General features: G+C 39.8%; 1 protein-coding gene across 1 annotated transcript in view; it reads right to left on the bottom strand.

Moving 5' to 3' along the window:
* Nucleotides 1–19,719, bottom strand: part of LOC125313686 (disease resistance protein L6-like) — a 35,948-nt gene extending 16,229 nt beyond the window's left edge. Inside the window, exons 1-4 of the mRNA XM_048273508.1 lie at nt 19,187–19,719; nt 17,258–18,362; nt 16,570–16,851; nt 16,363–16,471 (exon numbers count right to left, since the gene is read on the bottom strand). Of these exons, the coding sequence (XP_048129465.1) occupies nt 16,363–16,471; nt 16,570–16,851; nt 17,258–18,362; nt 19,187–19,719 (2,029 nt within the window). The remainder of the gene's footprint in view (nt 1–16,362; nt 16,472–16,569; nt 16,852–17,257; nt 18,363–19,186) is intronic.
* Nucleotides 19,720–20,116: the final 397 nt, after the last annotated feature.

The following is a 20,116-nucleotide window of genomic DNA, read 5'->3' as shown; positions in this document are numbered from 1 at the left end:
CTGTGATAGCTAAAAGTAACATGTATTTAAAGACTTTGTTATTCACGTGGCCGCGTACTTTAGTGTGTATTATGACCGATGAAAGTAAATAATTTATATTTGTAGTTGTGCTCATATTATCAAGCGAGTTTGGGATTATTGAGTCCGGTTATGATTTTGTAATTATGCATAGTGGGTGCTCGATCCGCTTAGAAGAGGTACGCACTACTTGCTGAGCTGTGGTTGCTCATCCCTTTCTTTCCCAATCTTTCGGGTTGCCAATAGAGCCAGAGCATTATCAATGGTGATTTTTGGAAGTTCGATTTTGGGTGGCTTAAGGCTGCGTCCTTCGGAAGGGAGGATGGCTGTGTCATTCCCTTTTTTGCTAGGAATTGGGGTGTTACATTTGTTGGTATCAGAGCCTAGGATATGATCTTTTGGGGTACAGATGCTATGGGACGGTGTGAGCCTGTGTGTTAGTTTATAGCGCGTTACTCTTTTGTTAGGTACTACGACGTAAGTTTCACAATAGGGCAAAATGATCATCGATTATGATTCGGAGAGTTATGCTTTGCTTTGTAAAGGATAACAAAGGCAAGCAAGTTACTAGATTCAAGACTGGGAATGTATCTTAATGATCTTGAGGAGTGGTTTTGACAAGTAGATGAACATGGTCATTATGATTTAAGTCCCGACTTGTGGTAAGCAAAGCAAGCTGGACAAGGATTTATACTGCTAAAGATATCAAATTTGGGTTAGGTCTGTACCTACTTAAGGGTGTGGAAGACCTTGCAGATGATGTGAAGGTCACTATGGGCACGAGGGGTCGTAATGTGGGATGTCCTTGTAGACCATGCGAAGAAATGTGTCTTAAATGGACTATATTTCTGCAAATTCACTTTTAGAAGATCGAAACGTTCATGTGGACACCTTGGTGAAGAAGGCGTATGACAATTGGATATTAATATAAGACAGGTAACGTGGATTTGTCGTCTAATCCGTGAACGATATGCCAAATTAGTGGAGCTCAGCTCAATGACATTATTGGAGGTGCTTGCTAGAGATTTAGAGCTTACTCGAGTGTAACCTTTGCATTGTTGTGTATTGGTATATGGTTTTGGTCGGATTGAATTCTTTCTTGAATGCTTATGATAAACGCGGAAGCATTGATGACCTAAAGGCTTTATTGGAACTTATGGATCAAAGGGTCATTGTCTCTTGGAATACTTTGATATCGGCATATGTTCAAATTGGGAATTCTGAGGAAGTAATGCATCTTTTGACAAAAAAAAAAAAAAATCAACAACAAATCAGTTTTGAAAATGAAAGTTAACTTGTTGGGAAAGCTTGTTGAGTGTGACTCTTGGCTGGCGAAGCAATTTCCGTTCATGGAATTTGAGTCACTTGATTTTGGAGAGTTTCTCGGTTTCCTAACAAATAACATATCTCTTATGCCTCTTGGATCGAAACAGTTTTTGATGGTTGACATGTGTGAGAAGTCCCACTTTGAGGTTTGCTTGCTGCAACATCGGTGATGGTATTAACATCACAAACATTATATTGCTGGTGGAATGGTGAAGTAGAGACCAAACAGATGATTTCTACATTTCTTTGAAGCAATTTCCCATACACAATTTCAAAATGGAAGTTGACTTGGGAGGATTTTCTAAATACTGTTGGGGAGGATAGAAGTACCGCAATGTCAAATTGCGTCCTTTTCTCTCGGGCATTGATGGGTGCCCATGATCGGGATATGCTAGCGATTGATAATGATTACTCGATTGAACTTGAAACCATCGGTAGAGGAGCTTATGTCTTGCAGAAAATAGGAAAACTTGAATCGGTCTCATCGAAGGATGCAATTGAAGTCTTACTAATGGTGCCAATGCTGTCAGATTTATATCATAGTCACATTGGGACATTAAGTTCACTCCATATCCTTGCCCTCTTGTAGGATGGTTGTTAAATGAAGTCAATAGGATAAACTTGTTGTGCTTAGTGACAAAAGACGGTAAAGGGACCCGAATTGATAGTTCAGCCAGCGTGGATTCATTTCTGCAGCATGCTCATCAATCGTTACCTTTCAAAACATCGGTTCTGTTGCTCTCTTTGTTCTCAATATTTGGGGGACAAAAACGTGTTCCCCTGTCTCTTTTAAAATGCCATACACTTCATGCATTTGTAGTCACCTTGAGCGATCACCTCAAAAATAAGAAGTGACCAACATTTGGAAATTTTTAGATGCAAGAAAAAAAAACAGCTTGTACGTCAAAGTTGTTGGATGAAGTTTGAGATAGTAGAGCATACAAGAATTCCACTAGCACGTGTAATGCAGTGCTTGCTGCTGTGATGAAGACGCGTGCTTTGGCGGATAAGTCCCTTATGACGTGATTAAGATGGGTTTTCTCGTTGACCCCTATGTCTCTACTGCTACTTTAACTGTGTATGCAAAGTGGGGATTAGTTCGAGATGTGCGGTGTCTTTTCTCGCTTAGAGAGAGAAATTGAGTCATGGATCACGCTAATCTCAAGTTATGTATGTAATGCCCGCGTCAATGATGCTATGAGAGTTTATAACCGGATGAGAGCAAGTGGTAGAAATTCTGAATTCATCACATTTTCAAACATTTTAACTGCAGTGTGGCTTTGCGTCATAATTTTGGAAGATCGGTCCATGCAGACTTGAGCAAGCCGACCCATACAAAAAATAATAATAATAAATAAATGTCGTAAAGGAACCTGGTGACATGGAACTCGATGAAATCTAGTTATGGATATTATGGGGACTACCTTAAGTCCATCCAATTGATTAACGAAATAAGAATATGAGGAACAGAGCACGCTAAAGTAACCTTCAGATCATTGATCTCATCTTGTAGGCATTTTGGTTTGATTGAGGAAGGCCTGTAACTTTTGACTGGATGAAAGAGGAGTATCGGATCGAGCCCAAAGTAGAGGATTATGTCAACAACATTGATCTCCTTAGGCGAGCTGGACACTTAGATGATGCTTATCGTTCTATAGAAAGCATATCCGTGGTACCCACTAGAAGTGTTTGGCTCGGTTTGTTATCCGCATTTTGAATCCAAAAAAAAAAAAAAAAGAATGTGTAACTTGGGAGAAGTGGCAGTTTCCAACTTGTTGAAGATCGAACCAGACACGGGAGGCAACATGTTCAGGTATTGAATCTTTATAGAAAAATTGAGTTGCGGGATTGGACAATGCAACTGCGGGCATCCATGAAAGAGAAGAGTTTAAGGAAGAGCCTTTGCAGATAGATTGAATTGAAGGATAGAGTTGATGTATTTACTTAGGAAGTTTGTCTCGCCCAAAGTGCGGCGATATTTGCAATCTTTTGACTAATTTAAATAGGAGCATGGGAAAGATAGTTGTGGATAATGCATGCATCGAGGTCTTCCAGTGTTTATGGAAATAAGGGAGAACCCAAGTTTAGAGAAATGCAGGTGACCAAGCTCTAAGGAAAAAAAAAAAGGTGTTCCTCAAACCACCTTGTGATAGGTGCGCTAGCACTCAAAGTTTCCTTGAAGTTACACAATAGTGATTAAATTCAAAGTTCGATTTGATTTTGGGAAGTACATTAATACTAGAAATTAATGAGATTTTGTGGTGTGGGATTAGCTCTAGCAAGGTAGACCCGAGAGGGAATATGGGAAGTGTTAGAACTTGGCTTTTCTCTCGTGATGTCAAGATCTGTTGGTGGGTGCCAATTCTACAAAGATGGTTGACCTTGAGCCTATATCATGTAGTCACGTTTTCCGCAAGTGGTAGGAGGATTGTTGATACCGTCTTGTGAGCTCATGAGCTAGTCATTCATGGGCCAGGTTTAAGTCCAAGAATTTCTATAAACGACAATAAATGAAAGCCTTTGGTTCAGTGGATTGGAACATAAAATGTTTTTGAGCAATTGGAATTTATCCTTGGTTTGTTGACTGAAAGTTACTTGCATTTCTTCCCCAAAGTTTTGAGTTAATGTCAATGCTGAACTAGCTGGATGTTTTGTGGAAAGAAAGGTCTCAAGCAATATCTTGGGCACGGGAAATTTTGAGCACTAACAAATGGATGGGCAGTTACAACCTTCTTGAGGTACCAAAAAAATAGAAGTGGGTCTACCATGAGCGCCAAGTGATAAGAACAACATATTGGGCGATTGTTAATAGATTGACTAAAGTCGCGTGAGAACTTGGAGAAGAGATAAAGCGCAAGTATCCGTACTTATCATTGAAGTATGTCAAAATTTCGAGGACGAAATTTCTTTTTAAGGAGGGAAGAATGTAAAATATGGTTTTGACAAAGTCAAAAAAAAAAAAAAAGAGAAAAGGAAAGGGTTGAAAAGTCAAAGAAGAAAAGGGGCTCATATTATAAAAGAAAAGAGGGGCAGCAACGGGGAGAGAGAAAACACTCGGCAGAGAAGAAGAAGAAAAAGAAGAAGAAGAAAGAGATGGCGTACAAGAATCGGATGCCCTTCAAGACGATTCAACTTCGATTCACAAGGCTCGGTAAGTGCTTGCGCTCCTCGTTCGTATAATCGGAATGGTTTTCGTTTTTAGGGCTCAAATTCGGATTTATGGGAAAAATTGAGCCGCGAAGTCAGATTTTGGAGTCGTTAAGTTGAGATTCTTTAGGGTAACGATATTTTAGGGTGTTGTGGTGCTGTGGGACTTTACAGAACTCGATTTGGACTTGTAGTTTGTCCGAAACGAAAATTGGAAGTTTGACACGTGCAGTGAACAGTGCGCGACCAGGACATGTTGCGCCCGTTCTTGCCGATTTTTGGATAGATTCTGGATGAGCTGTGTTGGGGGTTTTGTTATACATTAAAAGAGCTTTCTTTGGACTATAAGTTCGTTTAAATCGAAGCTCGGAGGAGGGAGTTATGGTCCGTTTAAGTTTAACGCGCAAGCTGCGTGTAGCGGACAACATGCGTGTTCCTCATGAGCGAGCGTTTTGTTGGTGCGTAGGTGTCGTCTTAGTGACAAATAGACATTTTTCAGTCAATTCATGCTGTAGAGTAGCTTGTTATTCAGTTTTTGATACTGGTTTTCATTATATCTGATAGGAACACGAGTGTGTCGGCTCGAGTAACAATCCTAAGTTAGTTTTTGGCTTTTCCAGGTGAGTGGTGCTATCTCTTCTTTGAATTAGTAAATGCATATTTTGAAAAATAAAAAGTATGAGATGTATTATGTGAAAAGTGTGATTTCACTAAAAGGGAAAAGTGATGTTTATAGCATATTTAATGCATAACTTCGGATCGGGCATTTGCTACCACATTTGCTATTTGAAATGGTTTAAAAGTCCGTATGACAGCCATTACGAAAGGTTATTTGTACTAATTTGTGAATAGTTTTATAAATGTGTTATGAAAGGTATGGTGAAAGTCATTTTCATTATATACTTGTTTATATACATGTGCATTAAGTTGCAAATTAGCTTGTGGAATGAGTTTCGAAAATGATTTGGGAAGTGCTTTACAAAAGTATTTCTAGCGGTGAGTTTTTGCGAAAAGGCTATCGGTTTTAGTTGAGAAACCAACTTGTGATATTGATTCTGAATTGTTTTGTGAATTGTAAAAATACTACTATGAGTTGTGTTGATGCTCAATATCGCTATGAGCCCATTGAGGGACTTGTGGGTATGCGCATACTAATGTTAGGATATCCTTGTGGGCCGAGCCACCGGCATTATAGGTGGAGACCTTGCCAAGGGGGGAATCTTGGTCGCCTTGTCACGAGGCGTTATATGTGACCATAGTTAGATATTTGAGCATGAGTTTGGTCAATAGAATGGACTATTGACATGTGATTTGAGATTAGTCGATGGAATGGACCATCGTCATTGATTATGTATGAGATTAATCAATGGAATAGACCATTGATATTTGATTTGAAGTTTGTTGATTTAAATGAAGATTTTTGATATTTATAAAGTTATTGTAGAAAGATATAACTCACTTTTGGTTTTGTATATATATGAACTGTGATAGCTAAAAGTAACATGTATTTAAAGACTTTGTTATTCACGTGGCCGCGTACTTTAGTGTGTATTATGACCGATGAAAGTAAATAATTTATATTTGTAGTTGTGCTCATATTATCAAGCGAGTTTGGGATTATTGAGTCCGGTTATGATTTTGTAATTATGCATAGTGGGTGCTCGATCCGCTTAGAAGAGGTACGCACTACTTACTGAGCTGTGGTTGCTCATCCCTTTCTTTCCCAATCTTTCAGGTTGCCAATAGAGCCAGAGCATTATCAATGGTGATTTTTGGAAGTTCGATTTTGGGTGGCTTAAGGCTGCGTCCTTCGGAAGGGAGGACGGCTGTGTCATTCCCTTTTTTGCTAGGAATTGGGGTGTTACAGTTGGGATAGTATTCTCTCTGGTCCAGTGGTTCCTGGTCTCACGTGTCAAGCTCACGCCGGAGCAGCGCGCATTGCCCGACGACGGCGACGACAGGAAGAATGGCTTCAGCGACGGCCTCATTGAAGAAGAAGAGAGCATCAACGAGCACATCGTACTCTCCAGGTGCGCTGAAATACAGCGCGCCATATCGGAGGGTGAGATTGAGGTTTTTCGGTTGTTGGGTCTTCTTTGTCATTCTAGCTCGTTCAGGTGTTTGCCCTCTGGTTGTTTGCGCATTTCCTTTTTTTTATCTTCTAGCCTCTTTTGAGATTCTCTGGTCGCGCGTTTTCTATTCTCTAGTTGAAATTTTTAGTGCTCAGCTCTGAAATTTTCTGAAGCTTATAGTTTCTGTCCTCTGTTTGAGTTGAGACTCTTAGCCTATGTCTGGTTTCTTGAACCATGGAAGCGTAAAAATGGAAGTGTGTTCTTGTGGGTGTTCATTTAGACTAACTCAGATTGTGTTCTAATTCGACAATGATTTGAGAGTTTGAGGAGAACAATAATATGGGCGAAACGAAAAGTTTGTCTTTAACACCTTTTGGCGACCGACTCGTCCCAAAGGTCGGGCCTTTACAGTGTGAAAGAGTTTTCGTTAGGGTTTTCAGGGCCGCTCAAGCTGCAGAAAGCATGGTTTTCGAGGTTTTGGTTTTTGTTTATTTTTGTGATAAGGATAGTGTTGAATATTATTGTCGTATGGAACAACGGAAGGAGCGCCAAACGGTGTAGTGTAGCCCTTTTCATTTTTGTCTTCTGGGCATATGAAAATGAACTGGCGTTTGTCATTTTCGTCTTATGTACATAAATGAAGTCGGTCTTATTTTGTTCGGATCTTGACCGGGTCCGAGCTCTATAGAGCTTAATCACGTGACTTGCACTTGAATTTCAAGGAAACGCTAAAGCAATCCTAGAGCTCCTATTTTGATGTTCAGGAAATGGCTTCAGCTACAACGTAAGTCATTTCCCAAAACTCAATCAACTCGCGAACTGGGTTTGAAGCCACCTTGATGACTGTGTTCAACTTTGATTCCCTTCTTAGCAAAATTATCAAAATGGTCTCATCAGAATACTCAAGTCTTTTATGTGAAGGTTGTTGCATAAGCAGAACGATCTTTACAAAACGAATCATTAGGTTGTTTCCCCTCTCATAATTTTGGAATATGTTGATGTACACGGGATGTCGATTCACCTCCTAGCTTTGAAGATGTGTAAATTTCTCACATCAAACATGGGTGGTTTCTATCACAAGAAGAGTGGCGACCATGCGTATACACTGTGCAATGCACATGCTTTTGAGGATGTAATTGCTACTCTTAACAAATTGCCCATTTCAACAGTCTAAATTGCAATACGGAAGGGGCTGATCTCCAAACAAGAAAGCTATGCAGATTTCAGTCGAAAATGAAGTTAGCTTATAAGTGTTAGTTGCTTCACATGCTTTAAATCAAAATCTTCTGAGTAATATGTGGCTCTTACCTTTGAAATGAAGTAAATAGAAAGCCGCGGTTCTATCAGTCTTCTCATCCAGCCTTCCCCTCATCGTCTTGCCGCCTAAATAAAAATAGACAATAAATGAGCCTTGATGTTGACGGAACAGAAATTAATGTTGGGGATGGACCTTAGGGCTTCCCCTCTATATGGAAGTAGGGAATCCCTTTTCATGATCTAAACATATACAACACTATAAACACCAAAAAAACCGTAATGTAGCAGGATTTCCAAAAAATCTTGGTACTTATACTTTATGTCATTCCAATGCCAAAAAATATTTGTATAGTCCTTACCATGATTTGTTGCTGTTTGAGAATTTTGCAAGCAGCTTTCAAAGCTTCTGCAGATCATTGTGCCAGGAAGAAATGACAGAGAATTCTCTCGTATGCATATTTTGATGCGATGGGATAAATTCATAATGACCACTATGAGTAGTTATTATGTGGGAGCTAGCCATTCTAATCATCGCTTATGCTATCCTCCCTTTTCTTCTTTTTTGATGGAGATACATTGGTATTATTAACTCGATCATTGAAATGACGTTTCTAAGCATATGCAACTGAAAAATGATTGACTTGTGGACATGTGGAAGCAACAGGTGCGACATCTTTTCTATTTACCAAGTATCAGTATGTTGGAGTTTTCATGATTACCTTTGCAAAGTTGATCTTCCTGTTTCTTGGTTCTGTTGAGGGCTTCAGTACTAGGAGCCAGCCTTGCACTTATGACCCATCAAGGATGTGCGAGCTTGCACTTTACACTGCCATCTTCAGTACAGTATCGTTCTTGCTTGGTGGTTTCACCTCAATCCTATCTGGCTACCTTGGAATGAAGATCGCGACTTAAGCTAATGCAAGGACAACTTTGGAAGCAAGAAAAGGCGTTGGGAAAGCATTTATTACCGCATTCACGTCTGGTGCAGTAATGGGCTTTCTACTTGCTTCCAATGGTCTTTTGGTACTTTTTGTCACCATCAATCTCTTCGAGTTGTATTATGGAGATGATTGGGAAGGTCTTTTTGAGGCTATTACTGGCTATGGTCTTGGTGGATCTTCCATGGCTCTATTTGGAAGGGTTGGTGGGGGCATTTACACCAAGGCTGCCGATGTTGGAGCTGATCTTGTTGGGAAGGTTGAGAGAAACATACCTGAAGATGATCCAAGAAACCCAGCTGTAAGTCATATCATGCTTCTTTTCAAAAGGGAAAATATAAATAACATAGCTCATCTTTTATCTATCAACCGCTAACATAAATTACCAAATGCATACTTGAGATTTGAAGGAGAAATTGTTTCGTCAAGCATTTCGTGTTTAAGCATTAGGATAGATATTTCTTTTCATAGAGGAAACAATCGATAAGATTTTGCCCTCTCCAACGGCAAATTTATGTTATACCTGTCTTTTTTTTTATTTTTCTCTCCATTCGCTCATGTGTGTGGCCCTTATAAATCTCTAGTCGCTCCCGCTAATCCCTCTCCATGTCTCTTTCCCGCTCTCTTCCTCTCCTCTTTCTGCCATCTATCATCAGTAACACAATGTGGCCCGTCGAAGGCCCGTCGGAGTACCTCACCATGACCGGAGGTTCAATCAATGACATTGAGCTCGCGAAGAAGGCGTGTCGGTGTTTATATTGGGTAGTGTTTAGGTCTGAGTAGGCTGATGCTTATGTTGGCAGTATTTAGGTCTAAATAGGCCTTTCTGATTTATATCTACCATGATGGTTGATAGACACACGGCTGATATATGTTTAGATTTGTGATTGCAACTTACAGTGGTATGAAGACTAAACATCTTGCACGTTGCGTTTTACATGTTTAATTCTTTAGTTATGTGCTTGAATAGACTATTCGTGATCGGACTTCCTTACAACAGGTGGATGTGTCCAAGGCAAAGATGAAGGGTAAAGTCGGAGCTATGCTCTGTGCTGGACAGACCAAACAAAATTCTGCGAAAATTGATGCTGAGACCAAGATCGTAGCAACCCGATGGCAAGGAGAGGGGCAGGAGGAGGAGATAATGGTCGGGACGGCAGTGAAGATGTTGGAGAACCAAAAAGAAGCTGAATTGGCCAAAGCGAACGCGAAGCAATACATGGCTTGCTACTATGGCGCAATGAAGGACTACCTTATGCTCAGAGGGAGCGGATTCCAAGAGCCGACCAAGTTCGGTGGAGGAGCAGAGAAGGTGCGGCTTGTGCCGAAGCCGGCATCTGGTGTAATGGGCAAGCGATCGACGGTGGGATGAAGGATGTTGCCGCCTTTGCTCAAGACACTACATGAACAGGCGCTAGGCTTGGTACCTTGCTTTCTCCGACTAGATGTTTTAGTGCTTAGTTACCCACGTTTTAGACGGTTGTGCAATGAGACATGTTTTTCTTGAGGTTGGTTCTTCTTGCTGCTAGCACGGGCGGAGGGTGCTTTTTCTTGGCTTATAGGACCAAGAAAAATAGCTCAAAGTATACACTTAAATAAATCAACGAGATTACAAAAATTAACCAAGTCGATATAGTCGGTATAACATTGGCGGGATAACAACTATAGGAGCCTTTTATCGATGGCCACATTAGTCATGCGAGTTCCTACATATGGTCATACTTGTTGATGGCCACCACCGCCTTCCTCACCTATGGGCAGGAAGGTCAAGGGCTTTTAGGAGGCGCTGTAAATCTCCTAATTCGAGATATATTCCATGTAGGCCTAATGTTATAATCTACAAGACTACAACAAGCCAGATCGTTATATCCATCTAGGGGGCAAGATGGTTAGGCAGTTCTAGTGCAAGGTTCGGAAGATGTCCAATTGTCCGTTGACCAGGTAGGGGAAGGCCTCCGATTTGACGGAGGAACATTAGGGCCAGGTATAGAAAACCATGTCCATGGTGGGTTGATGCTCTGCCCTGTCCAAGAGGTTACAAAAATGCTCTGACTTTACTTTGTTTGCTGGGGAAGATGATCAAAGACTGCTTTCGCTTTGTTTACCAATCTACCCGCCAATTTGATTCAAAATTGGGGGGAAATGGAGACACAATTCTATGCTCAATTCTATAGATCAATCTGTGACTGTACTGATTGCAGGAGACCTTTATCAATGGCCATACTGGGTTACGTGAGTTATCGATGGCCATGATCGATTATCGATAAACGATAACCATTAATCACGATATTCATCATAGAGTTGACCGAATGCTAGTAATGGTCGAGGCCTGTCGATGCCCAGCAGAGGGAAAAAGCAATAAGAAAGAAGAAATAAAAAGGAAACAAAAAATTATGCGAAAAAATATTAAAATAAAAAAAATTATAATATTTATAAAAATAATCCATGTAAGCGCCGGCGATGCCACATATGAAGATTGATGTCCACATCAACGATTTTTGGCAAATGTTGGTCGGGTGAACTTAATTGACAAAGCGTGAAAATGTTTTAGATTCAATTAACACAATTAAAAAGTTTATAACTAAATTAACCAAGGTACGATAGATTTAAGATCTTTTAAACAATTTTTCTGGTAGCAGTCACTTGTCCTTCTCAAGCTTTTCGTAAGTTACTGCACTCCCATATCACCTATACAATTATTTGAAGTTATACATATATAAATATATATAGGCGTATTTCGAATATAGAGGAGTCAATTACTTATTCGTTAGGACACTAACCCCTAGGGTAGGGACAGATTTGAGGATGACAGGAAAAAAAATAGATTAGATGGAAATAATATATACATTCTTGAGGGTCATTATCGAATGCTGAATTGAACCCATTAAATTGTTAAGGGTCTGTTTAATAACGATTTTGATTCTCCGATTCTGTTTTTTGGAATAAAAAAAGATGAGAAACATGTTTGATAGCATAAATGATTTGATTCTAATTTTGTTCCCGAAAATAGTTTTAGAACGAAAACAAGAAAAAAAAAGTTGATTCCGAAAAAAAAAATCACTTTTGAAAATCATAAAAAAGAACAAAATCTCAATTCTTTTAAAAAGATTAAGTGCACGCTAGAGGTGAGTAGTTCCAGGTTCCTTACAAGTTCCACCCGAAACTTGGAATCTACCCGTCGGCACAAGTTCCTCATTTTTTGGAACGTGGAACCTACCCGTCATACCTTGGAACCTGGAATCTACCCCGTCACGGGTTCTAAGGTCGGTTCCAGGGTACTCGAGGACCTATCAACTTCTTTTATTTTATTTTATTTTTTCATTTTTAGTTAAACAAAATAAGAGTGAACGCTACAACATCTAAAAGAAAGTATAAGTGAGAGGTTTTAGATTCCGTACAGATTACATTTAGAACCCGAAACTAATCATTGGAATACGTTTATTATTTTTTGGAATCCGAAACCTAAAAATTTGTTTGGCTCTAGATTATACACTCATCATCGGACGTCATAGAACATCGTAGGATCGTGCAAAAATATATACTAAGAAAAATATAAAAAAATTATTTCAGAATCTAGGGTCCATGTTCCGGGTTCCGGGTAGTGGAACCTGGAATCGACCCTACATACCTTGGAACTTGGAACCGGACCGGATCCTACGGGTTACGGTTCCGGGTTCTCGGTTCTACCCTGGAACCATGCTCACCCCTAGTGCACGTGGACTTCTGAAATTTAAAAAAATTAAAATTGGATTTGAAAATTTACTAACAAGTAATTATTTTGAATACATTTTTTAAAATTAAATTTAAAAATAAAATTTAAAAATTAACAAAAAAAAGTTGGAAATTTAGAAAAAGTGGAAAATATGTAGAAAAAATTCCAATTTTTAAAAAAAATATTTTAAAAAATTAAAAAAGATGAAAATTAAAAAAAAATTGCCATCCGGTTGTTTCTGGGAACACAAATTTTGTACAGTTATCAAATGCATTTATGTTTGGAAACATAAATTTTGTGTAATTATCAAATGTGTTCTATTCTCTAAAATTATCCAGGGAACGGAATCACAAAATATTATTCTAACTAGAATTACTTTTTTGGATCAGAATTGTTATCAAAATGGCCCTAAATCTCTAGAATTATTTCAATTAAGGACCACGTCAATGATTAAGCCTATTCTAGAATCTAAATCCTAAAACTAACTAAACAATACTATCATTCGCCTAATATGTGGAACATTGGTCACCGACGTAGAAGGTTGGTCTGTGCTCGAAAATAGATAATATACTATTCTTTTTTCTTTATACATAGTACAAGAGACATTTGACGAGAAGCTGGGGCGAAAAGAAGTTTACTCTAGAGGTTTGGATGCGCTTATCTTAAGAAATTGATAGTTGTCGCTCCTCTATATCTTACTGTTTAGCGCAAGAGAATGGATAAGAGCGCCCGCAAATTTCAGCCTATTTGCGGAGCTCGAGAAAGCAAGCTACTGCTCAATCGATTAGTTATGAAATTCCGGACCTACAGAAGGTGTGACAGTGGGTTGAGGTTTGGTGAATCCACTATTTGCTAATCAGGGATGCTTTACTCCTAACTCCATACGATAATTCCCTAAAATAGGTAACTGCTAGCTAGATCAAATTAAGGTAAGTATATACTAAGATCTAACAATCTAATCAACACCTATTTTTTCCAACCCTTTTACAATTTTTTATTTTATTTTATTTTTTTAAAATTAATTTTCTTTGTTTGGATTGTTTCTATTGGTTTTTCTTCAGTCCATTGTCGCACGATCTCTCACCCAGAATCTGCGATCACTTCTTTACTTTCAAAGGTTCTCCTTTTTTGCGCAGAAAATCTTAATGTTAATTCAACACAAACTCCCTTCTAATTGGCAGTCTAACCCCATGGGCCCTTTGGAATTTAACTGAAGAACGCAAAAATCTCTTGGCCCAACTGAAAGATGTAGAAGTGATTTATTATCCACGATGAACGAATCATTGTGTGGATTGGATTGCTAAAGCCCATCGGGGTCCCTCCTTTCTAATTGGATGTCTAAGCCTCCTCAACCCCTTTGGGAGTTGTTATGTTTGGATGCTAGTCAACGTCGTGCTACTATATTTGCTAATTAAATGAAATTGATTTGCTTTGACCCGCCCAAAAAAAAAAAAAAAAATCAACACAAACTAAACTTTGAAGTGAACTCATTCATCTTCTTCACCCTTAGCCAATCAGCCCGAAATTCACAATCCACCTCCTTTTCTTTCTCCTGCCAACTTTACTCAAATCAGATAAAGGAAGACACGTATGAATGCGCACATCTACACTTCGATCCACAAGAACATATGCGAACGCCACCAGAAATTGACTCGCACGCCGGTGACTCCAAGCCGTTCCTCATTAGTGGCTGCCATCGGACACCACCGGTCATCGAACATTTTCACAGTATCTCGGAGATGTACCATGGACGAATTGAACTACCAAATAGAGAGCAGGAAGTAATCACGCTTACAGACATCGCCAAGCGGAACATCATCTCCAAACCATTACATATCGGCGACCGCCACATGACCGCAGATAGCGAGCAAGCATAGCGAAAACAGAGAACGAACATACTCGCCTTCATATCTCGGTAATCGGGACGGATTTAAAAAATCTTGCTTAATAACCTGTGCAATCCATTAATTCCATATGTATTGTATCAAGGGCACATTCAGATCTGGACGGAAGTACATATTAGCTCATGTCCATGTCTTTGAGGCATAAAATCAAACAGCTCCAGAAGCCGAGAACAAATCGAGCCAAATCATGGAATCATAACAGTTTGCATTTACGGAATCAATGTGGGAACAAGAATACGAGCGCAAATCATTAAGAAAAAACTCTTATTCTTTTTACTTTACACGCAGACAATATCAGCACTGCCTAAAGGAATGTGTTGGCATAAGGAATTCGATAAAGATTCAGGTATCGACAATAAGTGATGGCGGAAAAATCGGAAAGATCGGGTCTCATCAATCGCGTCTTAAGTATAATAATTAAAAGAGAGCAAAGTGTAGCTGCTTTTCAATCTTGGTACAAGTCGCAATCTATATATAGAGGAGATGAGCCGCGGACGAAGCAAATCACTAAGCAGAGTTCCCCCATTCAAGACTCACATAGGAACCTATTAGCGTGGCATACCATTGAAATTCTGGATTTGAATGGGGAGGCAGCTTCTTGCATCTGAAAACAATCAAACGACATGTTTCCTTATTCACAACAGGCAAACTTTCCAACGAGCCGCGATCAGATAGTTGCAACCAGCTCGGTTTACGCAAGCTGGAAAGATCCGGTAGCTCTTTCAAGAACGGGCGATAAAGCATACGTATTTCCTCCGGTGATTCTGATCGTTCAAGACCTTGAATCTCAACTAGCCGAGGGCGCTTATCAATTAACAAGTACGTCGGTTTTCTTAAGCTTGGTAAATGCGATAGTCTCTCAAGAAATTGACAGTCGAATATCCGTAACCATTGAAGGTTCTCCAGCTGTCCAAGCGCATCCAATGGAATTTCGGTTAAGGACGTCCCGCCTATTTCAAAACAGAACAAATGTTTGAAGGTGTGAAGGTTTGACCATACATCTGTGGACTCAAGATCAAAGAACATCAACCCCCGAATATTGGGTGGAATCCACTCGAGAGATTGAAAGTTGGAGCTTGGTAATCCGAGAAACTGGAGTTCGGTTAGGGGCTTTGCAAAGTCAGCAGGCAACGCGGTCCCGTCTAAAAGGTCCAATGTCAACACCGACAACCTAGTTAACCTCCCAATCCACCGAAAATTTTGAGCTTCGCATGCGTTTAGGGGTGCATGAGGCATATCGACATATCTTCTTCCACCAACATGATCGGATAAGTGCAAATCACGTAAGTCTGTCGGGTATGACAAATCGGGAATCCCGTGTAATGCTGAAGACGAAATGTTCAAATGTGTCAAACTCGTAGGAAGCTCGGGCAGTTGGTGAAGCTCCGGACAACCAGTCAAAACCAAACTCGTAAGTTGAGAAAGCCGACTAATACTTGGTGGCACTTCAGAAATACGGGTTCCTAGTAAAAATAACCGTTTCAAAGATGATAGTTCCCCAATTTCCATTGGAATTTCTCCCTCCAAAAATCTGCAAAATGCTGCATCTAATTCTTTAAGCTTCTCCAACATCCCTATCGCCTTAGGAAGCTTTTTTAATTTACATCCCGACATGACTAGATCTTCCAATCTCTTAAGCTCTCCAATTGACTCGGGCAGCTCAACAACGTTCGTGCGAGATAAAATCAACTTGGCCGGAGATTTCAGTTTCCCAATCGACTCTGGAAGTTTCTCCACGGATGAATTACTTAAAGACAACTCTTGAAGACTATGCATCTCTCCTAATGAATCCGGAAGTTCAACGAGTTCCAGATTTTCCATCCTTAGTGTTGACAGATGCTTTAGATTACCAAATGATTGACATACCGTGCCTAAATTGAGCGTGGTTGGAGCTCCTTTAAGCACCCTCAACCCTATACACCCCTTAATTTCCAAGTGCTTCAAATGCTGTAGCATAGTAATGGATGGGTCAATTTCAACCAGCCTATCACAATCCTTCACAACGAGTCTCTCCAAAGTCGAGCATGTAGAGAAGCTAGGCGTCTTGATCAACCTTCTACAACTCACAAGGTGCAGAGCTTTTAACCTACCTTCTCCCTGTAAAATTACTCATGCAAGAATGTATAAGGATCATCGGATTCACTATGCATAAAGAAAGAGCATATGTAAATTGCTCATATTACATAATATCGTACCATGATTTGGCTCCATCCACCCCAATCATTTGTAATATCAGATTTTGAAATTTTGAGGACAACTAGATAGCTAGGAGAAAAGTTTGTAGCTTGGAACTCTGAAGGACAATTTTGCCAAGAGAGCCATTTTAGCTCCAAGAGGAAATTTTGGAAGTCCCCTACAAAGTTCCCTCCATCCAATTCAAGGAACCTTAAATTTACCAGCCTTGAAATGTCTTCACTTGAAATATTGCACACTTGAGATTGTCCCCCTAGTTTGAGTGCTACTATTTCTTTGGTTCCCTGGTAAAGGAAATTAGAGCTCAATTAGCCTAAGCTGTGGCGAACATAATAAAAGTGCCATGAAATTAGCATAAAATATTTCTTTTTCTTAGTAAAAAGCTGGGGAGGGACAATAGTGCAGCTACCTACGGAGACATTAGCATAAGAGTCTCACACATTCTATGTAGTGTTAGGTTTGAGTCATAGTTATTCAGTCCACCCGTAGGTGTATGAGCCCATTGAGGTAGCAAATGCCTAACACACAAGCTGGCGGGGGTTCGCTCGTGACATGACTCGAACTTGTGACCTTATGGAAGATAGTGTGACCTCTTTACTACTGAACTACCATCTATGTAGTAATCTAATAGATACCGACCTACTCGATTTTCTATACAAAGTGTAAAGTAGAAATTTAATCAATATGTACCTGTTTCTTTCGAATAACATCCATGGCTACAGTGGTACACCATATTCTACTACGCTCTCCGGGATGCTTGAAGCTCTCGCTACGAACAAGTTCCCTCCCTAAATCTCCGAGTTGGTCATGCATCCAAATGTGGTTATTCTCCATTTTCATTAGAGAATTACTAATAAGAACTGGGATGTTTACATTTGGATAAAATTGACAAGCCCTCCACATAGCAATTGCGTCGCCTATTCGTTCACCAGCCATGTGACATGCAATGTCAAGGAAAATTTCTTTCTGCTCATAATCCAACATGCCATAACTTACCTCCAATACCTCCCGAACTTCTTTGTGAGGCGTTTTCTTCAGCTTGGCTAATACTTCATGCCATACTTCATCTATTTTCCGGCAAAGTGAGGATCCGATGACCTTAAGAGATAGCGGCAGTCCACCAGTGAATTTCACAATTTCTCCTGTTATTTTATCATATTCACGTGGAGGAGCATCGCTCTTAAATGCATGCCTACTGAAAAGTTGAATGGCAAAAGACTGATGCATCTCCTCCATCTCGTAGAAGTGATACTCTTTAGGATGCATTGAGGCATTATTCGTGAAAATACTGCTATCCCTAGTTGTCACAATGATTCTGCTTCCCGGACCGAACCAATCGCACTTTTCTGCAAGCATCACAAGCTGGTCCCTTTTGTCCAAATTATCAAGAACAATAAGAACTTTCTTGTGGCGACATCTCCCTCTAATCATGTTGATCCCAAAGTCAGTATCGGGAACCTCTAGGGATTTGGAATTGAGGATGTCAGACAATAATCTTTTTTGCAATTTCACAATTTTACCCCGCTGTGATAATTCTCGAATATCTGATAGGAAGCTGCAACCATCAAATTGAGAAGCGATTTGGTTGAAAACAAAGTTGGCAAGAGTTGTCTTACCGATTCCACCCATTCCGTGTATTACGACAAACCGTACATCAAGAGAGTCTTTGCCTAACATATACATCACGCTTTGCACTTGATGATCGATACCAACCAAAAGATCGGGCACTACTCGAACTCTTTTCGCCAGTCTCATTGAAACCTCATCGGTAATAAGTTTTACAAGTTCTCCTTGCCTGCCATACAAGAAACTGAGATTGAGTAACAACATAAAGGACATCAAGTTCCAGGATTTTCTGAATGTAAAGTCGGAGTTCACAACAGCGGCAGAAATAGAAATTTTTTGTAAGCTGCCGAAGCAAATTAAGGCCAAGATCTATCTTATTTATACACACACATGTATCATATCTTTTTACAATGAGAAAGGAACAAAATTACGCACACAGAGAGAGCACAAGATTTCTAGCAAATTTACCAAGTTAAAAACACAACAATCGGAAGTTAAAGCCCACGGCATGGAACCTTGAACCCGAAAAATGACAACACATTCACGACAAAATGACCATACTGAAATTATCCTTGACTAATGCAAGCATCACGTTTATGCTGTGCGAAAAAAGAGAATTGATGGAAATTTAAACCAACAAAAATAAATTTCGAATTAGTTATAATGCTACTCTCTTGTTGCGTGCTCAGAGAGCGGGGATATAACTGTCTTTCATGGCTGCGTTTGTTTCGCGGAAAATCATCAAGTAGACAAATCTTATTTCCTAAAAATGATCGTTAGTACATATCACTTCGAAAGATTAGTCAGCAGACGATATTTTCATCATCGACAATTGTCTGTGTTTGAAAATTAATTCGTTGATGATAAATGTAAGTTCTGTCCTAAATCATGATAAAGATGCAGGTATCACAGTTACTGATCACTTGTAGCTAATAGTTGTAAATAAATATCAACTCCAGGAAATCAGAAATCATCTTTTCTCTTTTCTTTTGGAAGATATGCAAGAGGAGTGAATTATATTGTCTTAATGAAAAGTTCTCAAAACTCTCGTACCTTTCACCTCTGCAGTCCCATCCACCGATTGAAGCGACCTCTGTTAGAGCCTCCTTCCATGGTTGCACTTTATCGTAGCCCAACCTGTCCTCATGCTTTTTCAAGGCATCACTGTATAATTCAGTTCTGAGCTTAACATCGCGAGGATCAACATCAAGGAAAATGGGAACAATCACTTTCTCCGTTGATCTTCTCGAGCATTCCACCATGTAGGCGAGTTCGCGAAGACACCACGCACTCGATGCATAGTCTCTGGAGAAGATGGGAACGTAAATTCTGGAGTCGTCGATCGCACGCCAAAGCTCTTCTCCAACCTTTTCGCCTTTTCGGATCTCTTCGTTGTCCATGAAGACGCGAATTCCAGCTCCATTCAGGGAGTGATAGAGGTGATCGGTAAAATTAAGGCGAGTGTCCGGCCCTCTAAAACTCAACAACACATCGAATTCAGCTCCCAGTGACTCGTTACCTCCACTCGTCGACGAGGACGTTGCTGCGTCCGAGTCCCTTTTCCTCTTCATCGTCACCAACGCCATTTGCTGAGTTGAACTACTTCTAGTGGGTACGATTCTCCTAGTCTGATCAGCACGATTCCTGGAGAGGATGTCGTTTGTTTTATAGAGCTATAAATCATGCGTGCTAATAGGACGTCAGAGAAATAATATGAATGTTGGTGGGATTAGATTCCCAAAGAAAATAATACCATTCGCGTGCTGACAAAAGAAGATAAAATTCTGTTAACAACAGGAGACATTCAAAACTGAAAGGAAAGTAGAGACATAGAGACTTAAATCAGATTTCGAAATTATTTGATGGAGATTCTTTAAAAACATGCCACTTCGGGCCCTTATTTAAAACAAAATCTATTTCATGTCCTTATTTGAGAAAATAGAAACACTTGAGGCCCTTTTTTGAAATTTTTCCTTGAGATAA

This window comes from Rhodamnia argentea, chromosome 2, assembly GCF_020921035.1.
Source record: "Rhodamnia argentea isolate NSW1041297 chromosome 2, ASM2092103v1, whole genome shotgun sequence".
In the NCBI taxonomy this organism is placed as follows: domain Eukaryota; kingdom Viridiplantae; phylum Streptophyta; class Magnoliopsida; order Myrtales; family Myrtaceae; genus Rhodamnia; species Rhodamnia argentea.
This window is presented reverse-complemented; position numbering and strand designations above follow the sequence as displayed.